This window comes from Megalobrama amblycephala, linkage group LG19 (assembly GCF_018812025.1).
Source record: "Megalobrama amblycephala isolate DHTTF-2021 linkage group LG19, ASM1881202v1, whole genome shotgun sequence".
NCBI lineage: Eukaryota > Metazoa > Chordata > Actinopteri > Cypriniformes > Xenocyprididae > Megalobrama > Megalobrama amblycephala.
In genome coordinates, this window is record NC_063062.1 from 33,558,355 (window position 1) to 33,571,246 (window position 12,892).

Sequence of the window (12,892 nt, forward strand, 5' to 3'; positions counted from 1 at the left end):
AACTTCATCTATAAGAGTAAATAAAACTTGCATAGATAAATCCAAATTAAACCCTGCGGCTCGTGACCTCACTAACCGAATGCTGAACGCAGTTGGACATTGGGGAGTTTTAGAGATAAAAAATTATATAAATACTGTTCGGTTTCTCTTGCACAAACCGATCGTTTCGTGTTTCAGGACATCAATGTGTCGTCACGAGCCGCAGGGTTTAATTTGGATTTATCTATGCAAGTTTTATTTACTCCTAAAGACAAAGTTCACACTTCTACGCATTGTAAAACTGACAGACTGCAACGGTTGGAGTTAAAAATCATTATTTGTGTTCTACTGAAGAAACAAATCCACCTACATCTTGGATGCACTGGGGGTAAGCAGATAAACATCAAATTTTCATTTTTGGGTGAACTATCCCTTTAATTACTCACCCTCGTGTTGTTCCAAACCTGCAAGACATTTGTTCATCTTTGGAACACAAATTAAGGTATTTCTGATGAAATCCGAGAGGTTTCTGATCGCCAAGAGAAAGCAATGTAATTACAACATTCCAGGTCCGGAAAAGTAGTTAAGACATTGTTAAAATAGTCCATGTGACTACAGTGATTCTACTTTAATGTTATGAAGCAATGAGAATACTCAGATTTTACACACTGGACCGGACTTAGAGATTCACACTGGAATGGAAATTTCATACACTCTTAATTTGTGTTTCGAAGATGAACGAAGGCCTTACCGGTGTCAAACGACATGAGGATGAGTAATTAATGACAGAAATTTCATTTTTAGGGCAAAGGGCAAAAAAAGGGCAAAATCAAATTGGATCCACATTCACCTGTTGTATGAATGTAGCTTTGATTTCACACAGATTTTCTGGTGCCATTTTAAACTGCTGAGCCATTTAAAACTCTTTCTACAAAAACAACAAAAATATGGTCTCACATTTGTATGAATTTTCATGTGTATCTGTAAGTGTGATGACAAAATAAACTTTTTATTACACCGATCACAATTAAATCGCCGCCTTATAGAGGTTTTGAAATTTCTCTCATTCATAAGCTTTTTTCCACACTCAGAACCTTGTAATTTATTTCCAGAATGAGTTTGCGAATGACATTTCAGGTCTCTATGATATGTGAAACTCTTTTCACACTGAAGACACTTGTAAGGCTTCTCTCCAGTGTGAAGCCTAATGTGAACCTCAAGATTTCCTTTGAGTGCGAAACTCTTCCCACACTGAGGGCAGGTGAAAGGCTTCTCTCCAGTGTGAACTCTCATGTGAACCTCAAGGTTTGCTTTGTTTTTGCAAGTCTTTCCACAGTGAACGCACATGTGAGGCTTCTCTCCAAAGTGAATTTTTACATGATTTTTAAGATGTTTCCTGTCTGTGAAACTCCTTCCACACTGATGACATATAAAACAGTTCTCTCTTGAGTGAATCCTCATGTGGTGATTAAGAGTTACAGTAAATCTGAAACTCTTCCCACACTGACCACATACGAACGGCTTCTCTCCAGTGTGAATCCTCATGTGAGCATTAAGGGTTGCTTTATGTTTAAAACTCTTTCCACATTGAGGGCATGTAAAAGGCTTCTCTCCAGTGTGAATTCTCATGTGGCTTTTAAGGCTTGCTTTTCGAATGAAACCTTTCCCACATTGTTGGCAGGTGAAAGGGTTTTCTCCAGTGTGAATTCTCATGTGGACTTTTAGGCTTCCTTTTTGAGTGAAACTTCTTCCACACTGTTGGCAGATAAATGGACTCGCTCCAGTATGAATTCTCAAGTGGACTGTCAGGTTTCCTTTTCGATTGAACCTTTTTCCACATTGTTGGCAGATGAACGGGTTCTCTCCAGTGTGGACTCTCATGTGGGCTTTAAGACTTGGTTTTTGAGTGAAACTCTTTCCACACTGTTGGCAGGTGAATGGCTTTTCTCCAGTGTGAATTCTCACATGGACTTTAAGGTTTCTATTTTGATCGAAAGTCTTTCCACAATGTTGGCATGTAAAATGACCTTTAGTCTTTTGAGCTTTTTTTTGTGATAAAGTCTTTTCAGTCTGTGAGCTAATGTAAGGTTTTTCTTCAGTTTTGAAATCATTCTGGTCTTTTTCTTCAGTTTCATTCAATTCTTGACTCTCTTCTTTCAGTGCCTTCAGGTCTAAGATGAAAAAGACAAAAAAAAAAACAGTTTAATGGCACAAAACAACAGACATCAAAACTTTTACACATGTAAAGCATCAAAAAAAAAAAAAAAAAAAATGTGTATGCTAGATCCTACACACATTTAGCGAGCATCACAACCTCTTCTCAGCATTGATAACTCTTGGCTTTCTTTAAGACTTGTCCCAAATACTTTCAAGCTGGCAGTTATCAAACCCCTTTTCAAAACACTCATCATATCACAGAAACAGTGTTACTGAAGTTGCAAATGACCTGCTTTTGGCATATGATCAGGGTTACATCTCTTATGGTGCTGTTAGATTTTTCAACAACTAGGAAAGGGCACTGTCAGTCCTGGAGGGCAACTGTCGTAAAATCACTAACCAAACACACCTGCCAGTAATTTTCAAAGAATCAGGTGGGATTAGAGATGGAGCTTAACTCTCCAGGACAATGGCCCTCCAGGGAGGTATTCAAGAAAGTAGATCATGCAACATATCCCTAAACTTACCTGGGTAAGTAAACTGATAACATCAACTTCCAGTTCCAAAAACTGTAACTTTCAGGGTATATAAAGACAACAAGTTTACTTGCCTCTCAGCTCCAGAGGTACTGGTTTTGTACCCTTTAGATGAGGTTTCAGTGGGCATGACAGCAAAATATAGGCCTATTATAATATAATAAACGTATGTAATTTATAATTATAAAGCATTATTATGACAAACCAATGTTCATTTTTTTCACACATCACACATCTAAAATTTCCTCATCACACACATCATTGATCTTAAAAGGTTGTCTTTTTTGCTGCTGGACATTTTCTGTATAATATAAATTCTGTATGCACAATAGATCAATAGGTGGTGATATGCACCAACACTAACTAAACAAAAGAAGAAAAAAGAAGTATGGTGTGCTGCTGCTTAACATCCATTTCTATGCTGACACTTGAAATCGGTGATCCATTGACTATGTATTCAACAGGCATATGAGTTAAACTCTGGGTTGTCGATAGGAGGTTGACTAAACTAACTCAATCTCACATGCTGTGCAGAGACCCACAGGCTGTGTTTTAACTGCAAGTCTTAATGCACAGATCCAATCTTTTGACCATATCCAATTTTTTGGCCAGTCTGTTTACATTCACTGTAGACGTGACTGGTATCCGATATCCGTTTACACATTAATTCCCACCCATAATGATTGTCATTGATAGCTTTACTATGCACATGTTAGACCCTTGGGTTTGGAGTGGCCATGCTATTAAAATTATTTACATATTTCACGTCGGGTGACCATGATTACCTGCCAGAATGGATATTTTAATAGCTGTTAGTTGATGTTTTGCATCGCGAAATCTGACTGAACGGATATAGACTGAAAAAAAAGGTAATTTGCTTTATTTTATCTACAGTCATTAGATCTACAATTCTAATGTGAAATAAAGTAGCAGGTAAGATTATATTTATTAGAATGAATCTGAATATAATGATAAGAGAGGGAGAGATAAGCCTACCCAGTGAAGCTTTTGGTTTACTTAAAAAAAATAAATACACATCAGACTCTTTTAAATGAACTGGGCAGAGGTTGAAATTCAGCTGCTGAATGTGTGTGCAATTTCTTTCTAGGAAAAAATAGATGGACATAAAGTTCCCATCTTAATAATAAGCTTGCCCATTTTAGTACGAGTGAATACAGACACGTCTGCTTCATAATACAACATAAAAGCTACCTTTCAGTAAGCAAATGTGTCGCCCACACCTTGTCATGGCTTGTCACACCTTGTCAGGGGAATCATACATGCGTGTTTAGACATAGGTCGCATGTCCAGATATCGGATATGTGTGATTTAAAACCACATTTGGAAGTGGCTCAGATCAGATACGGATCTTGTGTGGATTTTTATGCTTTCACGTGTGCAACAAATCCTGATCTGTGTCAGATGCGAGCTAAAAATCTGATCATTTGTGCCAGTGAAAACGCAGCCACAGAGATGTGGTGGATATATTTCATAAAACCAGGTAAAGCAACTTTTTCTCACATAACTGTTCTGACTTTGGTAGTAGCTGTGTAAAGAGCACAAAGAAATACAGGAAATAATGACCCCAGTTCATTATTACTAATTTGTTCCCTCGTTTCAGTTAAATCAAAACGAGGGAACTTTTTATTCAAAGGAGTGAACGAATTAATAAAACAAGGAACCGAATTATTAACTGGCCACAATGTTGTTGTTTTTTCGCATATCATGTCCGTAGCTTGTAGCTTTGAATTAGCCTATATGAAAGCGGGAACTATACTATTTCGGGTCTATGACAGTTAGAAAGACAAAGATTACTAATTTTAGCTAGGTGAGCTATTGTTTTTTTTTCTTTTACTCAGCAGCAGATATGAGTATCCAGAGATACTTCAAGAAAATGAGGAAGGGAAAACAGCACCACAGGTAACGCAGTCAAGGTTAGCATTTAGAGTGAAATAGCAGTTAATAAATGCAGAAGCCTTAATTAGTATTGTGTCATAATTTAACATGAAATTACAACAGCAGTCAACAATGAAACAAAATGCAGAGACAGAACTATGATTCAGGCTTGTTTTCAGTTCAGTTGGTCAGAGATGATGCTGGCCTGAGCAGTGAGAGAGCTGAGGGAGATGAAGCCGCAGTGGCCATCAGTGTGGCACAGGAAGCTGCAGGTGATCAAGCAGAATATGGTTCAGAGTGTCCCATTCACAGAGAGAGGGGCAGTGTTTGGCAAAGCAACGAGAACTCTAATATTTAATCCTATAATATCAATGAATAATTCTCAGACTCAAAGCATCGCAGCTCTGGATGAAACCCCGACTGGCTGAATATTCCACAGTTTAAGAACTGGCTGTCCTTCATCCAGGATGGTACAAATGTCACTTTTATTTCCATTATTATAATTTATTTATTTTATTAATTCTATATTGCAAATTTGTAATAAAAGCTACAATGTAAAAGTTTTGTCAAATCTGCAGGCAACACGGACCTCCAGTAAAGAAAGGCCTCTTAAAGTGAACTTTTATAGAGATCGGGGCTCTTGTATTTCGCAAGGATTATGTGGAGCGCCAGACCATCTCGTCAGACCATCATCAATATAGAGTAAAGAAAGATGCTGCACTTGCTTCAGGTATTTAATTGTAATAATATAAATTTACTTATTTGAATAAAACCTGTTAACCATGTTTTGGCCAATATAATGCATTATTTCTTTGCCCTTGGTCTAGGCCAGAGGTGGGCAAGTTTGGTCCTAAAGAGCTGCTGTCCTGCAGAGTTTAGCAACTCGCCTTCCTATAGAGGGTGTGAATGTGACGTCACCGTCGACCATTATGACTGCGGTTACACCCACTGAATGGCACAAAGACTGAGGGGCAGCATTGGTTTTCAGTGTGAATACCACAAAAAAAGAAAAGAGCTTTGCGATTGACTGTACAAATAGATTTAACAAGATATCTGAGGTATATTTTTATAGACTGCTATAAGCTGCAGAAAGCAGCAGCAAATGGATCGCTTCAATTCACAAAAACAACTGTACACCAGAGGAATGTGGATTTGCAGTTATTTTGTGTCAAAATGTTGGATTTGGAACTTATCAATTAAATATTTACCATCTTCTGCAAAATTGGGTGCTTTTAAATAAACACTGACAAAACCTATACAAGTTTTAGGGATGGATGATATATAACATTGTTATAAGTGATCACTCAGATTTAAACCTACCTATATTGTAGTTATAGTGTTCACAGGTAGATTTGCTTTATGTATTTCTCCGGTGTTGAAATCAAGCACATATAAATATCAGGAAACACGATTCATGGCTGCATGTCAATATCCTTGGATTAGGTTTCTTTGACATATCATAAGGAACACTTTCGAGCCCAACTTTTAGTGTAATCATTTGTTTATCTCGGCTTTTCGCAATTTCCCCTATTAAATCCAGTCATGCAGCAGCTCTTTTGCCACTCAGTCCAGCTGAGGGAGCGCGTTCCGGTGGGAAAGTGATGTCAGTGCACACCCTCTATAGCCTTAGTAATCCTAAAGAGCTTGATTAGCTTGTTCAGGTGTTTGATTAAGGTTGAAGCTAAACTCTGCAGGACAGAGGCCCTCTAGGACTAAACTTGCCTACCCCTGGTCTAGGCTACTCAGTGATGCAGGCTTTTGAGCCCACCATTGTTATTGAGCATGAGGACATCATAGGGGCATTTAAATGTCTTTACTGACCAACATGAAACTTGTGACCACTATTTTTGAAATAGCAGCTAATCAAGCTAATAGCAGATTCGATTGTAATCTCCGTCTATATACCAATTACGACAAGCCATGTTTGGATGCCGATGTAGGTTTGCAAAGCCATGAGCATCAACAGTACGCCATTGTTGATAGAAGGCTTGTTTGAGATGCACTGGAGCAGCGCGGACCGATCGGAGTGCCGCGGGAGCGTTTGTAGAGCATACAACTCCTTGTGCTTTTTGATCGTTCTCACGGTGCTTTGATGTCATGCGGCATTTGGTCTTTGAGAAGCCGATGCATCTCGAACAAGCTCGGTGTGTTTGGTGCTGCCAAACTAACGTTGCTGTGAAAGATAAGACATATACAGTGACGTAAGACCTGGTTCTGTGCTGGTTCTCTAGCCCGTGAAAAGGCAAACCGGTTCTTAGATGGCTCTTCAGTTGAACCAACTCCGAACTGGCACTAGCTCTAGCTCTGAACTAGAACCCGGTTCGTGCTGGTGGAAAAGGGGTAACTGAGCCATCGGATTTCATCAAAAATATCTTAATTTGTGTTCTGAAGATGAACAAAGGTCTTACAGGTGTGGAACAACATCAGGGTGGGTAATTAATGACAGAAATTTCATTTTTGGGTAAACTAACCCTTTAAAGGGTGTACATGATTTCAACGTAACGCACTGTAGCCTTTTGCCTTCTCCCATTGTACCTGCGTGACGAGGACTTGAATATTCAGTGCATTTACAGAACTGCTAGTATTAGTGAATGAAATTGTCTACTTTTAGCCTACTGTAATTTAAACTCACAGTTGGACTCTCTATGCTGTAGCTTTTGTCATTGTGCTGTTGAGGTGGAAGATGATCTTCCAGTGTGTTTGACATGTTCAGAAACATTTGTTCACAGAGTCACAACATAAGACTTAATGAAAAAATCTTGTACAGCAGGGGCCTGTTTCAGATAGGAGGTTAAGTGAAAACTCAGAGTTTGTTAACCCTGAAATAAGGGAAACTGGGTTTTCCGTTTCAGAATGGGAGGTATCTCAAACCCGAGAAAGCAGGGTAAGTCAAGCCTGTTTCTGAAGGAGAGGCAACTCAGAGTCAGTTTCAGTCTCCTCCCCCTTTTTAAAGCATAAGCGATGCTTAAATACCTCATTCACATGGCAAAAATGCTTTTCTTACTGAGTATTCTTGTCTTGTTTCAAGTACAAATATTTAAAAATTCTTAAATCAAGATGCATTTTCTATATTATGAAAAATTATATAAGATATTTAAGTCTTGTTTCCTGGGGAGGGGGGTCTAAATTAAGTACATTTTACTTAAAGGAACACTCTTTTTAACACTCTTAAAGGAACTTTTTTTGAAAATCTTTTCCAACTCCCCTAGCGTTAAACAGTTGAGTTTTACCGTTTTCGAATCCATTCAGCCGATCTTCGGGTCTGGCAGTACCACTTTTAGCCTAGCTTAGCATAGTTCATTGAATCTGATTAGACTGTTAGCATCTTGCTCAAAAATGACCAAAGAGTTTCAATACTTTTCCTATTTAAAACTTGACTCCTCTGTAGTTACATCATGCACTAAGACCGACGGTATGCTATAGATCTGCTACTTTTACAACTGAATATATCACTATTTTCACTAAGTGTAAATAGCCTCTATCACTAACTTTCTAACCCCATTGGCAGATAATTTGCAAAATAAGAAAAATGCACTTAAATTATTATTATTATTGCATGTGGGATACCATGAAAATAAATATTAGTTCAATAACTAACCATTCTACCAGTTTTCACCTTTGATATTATAATAGTGATAAGAATTAAACTTGCATTGACTCAGAAGTATGCGGAAGTCATTTTGTCACGTGCTGTTGCCATGGTGAATCGTAATATCGGAGCTCCATTGATGATGGCTTTTCATAGTCGTGGCGAACGCGCTTAACTCAGAGTCAACCTACTCAGAGTCGACTGAACTAACTGAATTCAGCTGTTCTGAAACAGAAAACTCGGAGTTTCCCATCTTAGAGTAAGTCAACTCAGAGTTTCAAGTTGGTTGAACCTCCTTATTGAAAACTTCGGTAAAGTTGGTTTTATATTCGCACATTCGGACATCCGTATTCAATAGCCTTGTTAATCACACTACATTGGACATTCAGTGGACATTCACAAGTAAATATGCCTTTAAAACAATACTTGCCTATTTTGATCGACTGTGAAAAATGTTGTAAGTTGACAATCGTTGGTTGTCAATATCATGTCGCTGCTTAAAATTCGCAAACGTTAATTTATTGCACATTTATTGGAGTCCGAATGTGCGAATATAAAACCAACTTTACCGAAGTTTATTGAAACGGGTCCCTGAAGTTGTGATTTTTTATTATTATTATTAATTATGCTGAACTTTTAGTTATTAATAGGTGTATTTTCTGAGTTAGTATTTGTATTCAATTAAGTACTACTGCATCAAAACTATTGAAAAATGAAAACATTACGTCAACAACAGTTAAGTAAAGTGCACTTAAATATTAAATAAAATAAAATGAAAACTTTAAAATTTTGACTTGATTGTTATTTATAATAATTGTTTACTTCATTTTTTTGCGGTAACTCAATGTTTTGAGTATTCTGAACTCATCAGGTTTTACAGCGTGCACATGGATGTGTTGCAGGATCAGTGCAGCGATCGTTTCCACAGTCTATTTCTGCTGTGCTGCGTACGTAAGAGATAGAGCATGATTCGTGGACAGAATTAACACAGACTGACATGTTAATGTAGTAATTTCACCTTTAATGCCTATACAGTAATTAAAGTATACTACTGCTTTTCACAGTGCTCTGATTACTTTAAGCCTCAGGTAAAGTTGTTTTACCACTTATTTGAGCATTTTAATATATACTTCTATATAGAAATAGTCATTTGAATATTACATATTTAATGCAGTTTATAATGAATGTATATATTTAATGCTGTGCATGGATCAGTAGCACACTGCAAACATGTCTTATGTGAAAGCAGAATGAGCGACTGAAACTAACCTGTTTGTTCCTCAGTATCTTCATGTTTCACACTGAACACTTCTTCAATCTTTATTTCTTCACTCTCCTCTTTAATAAACGCCATCTTTATAATAGTGTGTCACGAGATTTCAGCTGAAACCAGGAGTTTTTCTGTGTGTTTGAACAATTTCACATGTTAAAGATGAGAATATTTAAGAGAAACAAAAATAAATCCACAGTAAATCTCTGTCTCAATCAGATATTCAGCACACTACTGAGAGAAAGTCAGTCAAATAGCCAAAAACAACTCAAACTAGTGTTACAAATTCATTCATAAATAACATTTGTAAATGGTTTGTAAATGTCATTTGATCAGCAGCATCGTCAGTGAATCGAGCGCTTCGAATCAGTGAATCATTTGAAGAAGGAATCGGTTCAACTGTCACGGGGTTTTGTTTTTTAAAAAAAACATCCATTTCTCCCATTATTACTTGTCAGAGACAGAGTTCGTGTTTACGATAAACTGATTCACGATATATGGAGCGAAATCAGACGCAAATTAATCTGTGTGGACTTGCTTTACTCACAAAAATACAAAGACAAAGCACTGCAGTGTTACATTAAATAAAAGCTTATTCATTTTACAGTTATTGTAAAAACTATAAATCAGACATAACGGTTTGTATCACATCAAGCACTTTAAATGCGTAAAAACACAAACCTTTCTTCAGCCGAATCATAACAGTCGCAGGAGCGGCGCAGCTTTATGATGTCATATCGCCAGACCAAAATAAAAGTCCTGTTCACACTGCTGTGAAAAACACAAAAGTGCACAAAAATAGATGGTAAAATAGATGTCAGAGGAATTCAGCGGGGGTTTTTTTTCTTGGTGAATTTAATCATTCATTGATGTGCTGAAAATGTTAAGAACTACTAATGAAAGAATGTGAGATTCTTTTTAAAAGGCAAAACTGTAATGCTTGGGTACAGAAACCATCTATACACTGTAAACAACAACAACAACAACTTTAAGTTCAATCGCTGCCTTAAATTTTTAAGTGCTATCAACTTGGCTGTATAAGCCATTTTAACTTAAAGGGTTAGTTCACCCAAAAAATGAAAATTATGTCATTAATGACTCACCCTCAAACCCGTAAGACCTCCGTTCATCTTCAGAACACAGTTTACGATATTTTAGATTTAGTCCGAGAGCTTTCTGTCCCTCCATTGAAAATGTACGGTATACTGTCCATGTCCAGAAAGTTAATAAAAACATCATCAAAGTAGTCCATGTGACATCAGTGGGTTAGTTAGAAGTTTTTGAAGCATCTAAAATACATTTTGGTCCAAAAATAACAAAAACTTCGACTTTATTCAGCATTGTCTTCTCTTCCGGGTCTGTTGTCAATCCGCATTCACGACTCCGCAGTGACGCTGCTGACATAAGACGCTGCTGACGTGTTATCTGGTGCGCCCGAGCTTCGTTTACAGTCTGAGGGAGACGCACGCTGTAAACAACCTTTGCAAACATGTCTAAGGATTTCGACACAGAGGAAGATTTGCATTTTTTTGCTCAGCCATATTTATTTGAACCCGAAGCTCGGGCGCACCAGATAACACGTCAGTGGAGTCGTGAATGCGGACAGTATTTTCAATGGAGGGACAGAAAGCTCTTGGACTAAATCTAAAATATCTTAATTTGTGTTCTGAAGATGAACGGAGGTCTTACAGGTTTGGAACGACATGAGGGTGAATCATTAATGACAGAATTTTCATTTTTGGGTGAACTAACCCTTTAAAGTCAGTATGAGAGTGTGAGTGTTGCTGTAGTGCTGGATATATCAGTCATGTGATCAGCTGTGGACCAATCACAGCCACTGTTGGAGAGGAAGGGAGACTGCTAGGCTCTGGTTCTAACTATCAGCAGTATACACTCCTGGGGTGTCGGTCATAGAGCTTAGATCGGGCCCAACAAATCAAGCCTGACCCTACCCGAGCCCGAGCACGTTGTGTCCGAGCTCGGCCCGGCCCGACACGTTCACTGTAATTATGAGCCCAAGCCCGATTTAAACCCGACCATTATTAATATGTGGGCCGTTATAACCAGGGGCGGCGCCAGATTCTCAGCTAACACACGACGTAACAGTTACGTAATGTATTCGTACTTTTTGGTAATTTCATGACTTACTAACCAGTGTTGCCAGACGTACGATAATTATCGTATTTGTATGATAATTTTGACCTCTGTACGATGTACGATCAATAATGAAAAAAATCCCATAATGTACAATAATTTCAGTATTTTGTGACACTTCAAATGATGGTCATTTTAATCGGTTCATTGATCTAGCTGTGTGGATCCCAGGTGGATTGTAAGGAGAATCGTCGTGGAGAATGACTCTCTCTCACGAGCTCAAGTTAACCTTTCTTGCCGCGGCGCTTAGGTCAGTTGTTTCTCACAATTCACTTGTAAGTTGGTCAGCAGGGGGATGCAGAATGACCCCCCCTCAGCCCCAGCTGCTACAACTTCTGACTTCTCCATCTTTTCAAACTTGATGGTGGATAGCAGAATTTTCAGGTCTGTTTTTCTTTTTTTTGCTCCTCCTTGATCTTGTTTCTGTTTCTCTGGTGCTTGGACCTCATTCTTTTGCTGTAGTGAAGGAGCTTCGGCAGATTTCTGCAAAAGTACTGCTTTCACCTCTTCCTCCATGGTAACAAAACTGAACTTAAATCTAGGGTCGAGGAATGGTGCGGTGTTTAGAACAGTGTCCAGAAGTCTGCTTTCATATCTTGCTGTGAAGTCTCTTCTTATTTTTTCTTTCATTTCACATGAAAGAGTGCTTTCTCCTTCCTTCACTGTCAGAAGGGAAAGTAGTTTCCATTTGAGAGGCAACACAGAAGACAACGTGGGTTCTTTTTCTCCACTTAAGGCATCAGTAAAGCTGCTTAGTGGGCCAATGACCTCTCTGATAATTTCTAATGTTGACATATCAGAGTTTTTAGGCATGAGATGCCGCTTCTTCTGATTTTCAGCCAAAACGGCACAGACGGCTTGTTGCTGTGTATAGAATCTTTCCACCATCTCAAAGGTGGAGTTCCAGCGTGTAGGCTCATCATGAATGAGTTTTTGCATAGGTAGCTTTAAGGCCTTCTGTTTGTCTTTCAGGTTCCTCATCATTTTGTTTGACCTGGAAAAGGCAGACACACTTACCCGGAGCCTGGACAAGACACTTGAGACTTGGGGTAGACCTAATGCCTTGCCTACGGCCAAATGAAGGTTATGGCCAAAACATGGTATCCAGGTATAATTCTCGAATGCCTTCTTGTTGTTAGAGGCATTGTCAGTGGTTATGCCAGCCATTTTTAACAGGTTCAGTCACCATTTCTCTGACTCAATCTCTTCCAGGGCTTCATGGAGACTGTCTGCTGTATTATCTGTATATAAAGCTAAACATCCTAAACACCAAGACTGTGTTTCCCAGGAATCAGTTATGTAGTGGATTGT

General features: G+C 38.4%; 1 protein-coding gene across 2 annotated transcripts in view; it reads right to left on the bottom strand.

Moving 5' to 3' along the window:
- Nucleotides 1-415: 415 nt before the first annotated feature.
- Nucleotides 416-12,892, bottom strand: part of LOC125254258 (gastrula zinc finger protein XlCGF26.1-like) — a 53,457-nt gene continuing 40,980 nt past the window's right edge. The window contains exons 1-3 of one of the 2 annotated variants that reach the window (XM_048168806.1): nucleotides 10,109-10,218; nucleotides 9,427-9,558; nucleotides 416-2,150 (exon numbers count right to left, since the gene is read on the bottom strand). In XM_048168806.1, coding sequence (XP_048024763.1) covers nucleotides 826-2,150; nucleotides 9,427-9,511 — 1,410 coding nt within the window. In that variant the 5' untranslated portion in view covers nucleotides 9,512-9,558; nucleotides 10,109-10,218 and the 3' untranslated portion in view covers nucleotides 416-825. Of the gene's footprint in view, nucleotides 2,151-9,426; nucleotides 9,559-10,108; nucleotides 10,219-12,892 lie in introns of those variants that run through there. The other variant, XM_048168807.1, reaches the window with a different exon arrangement.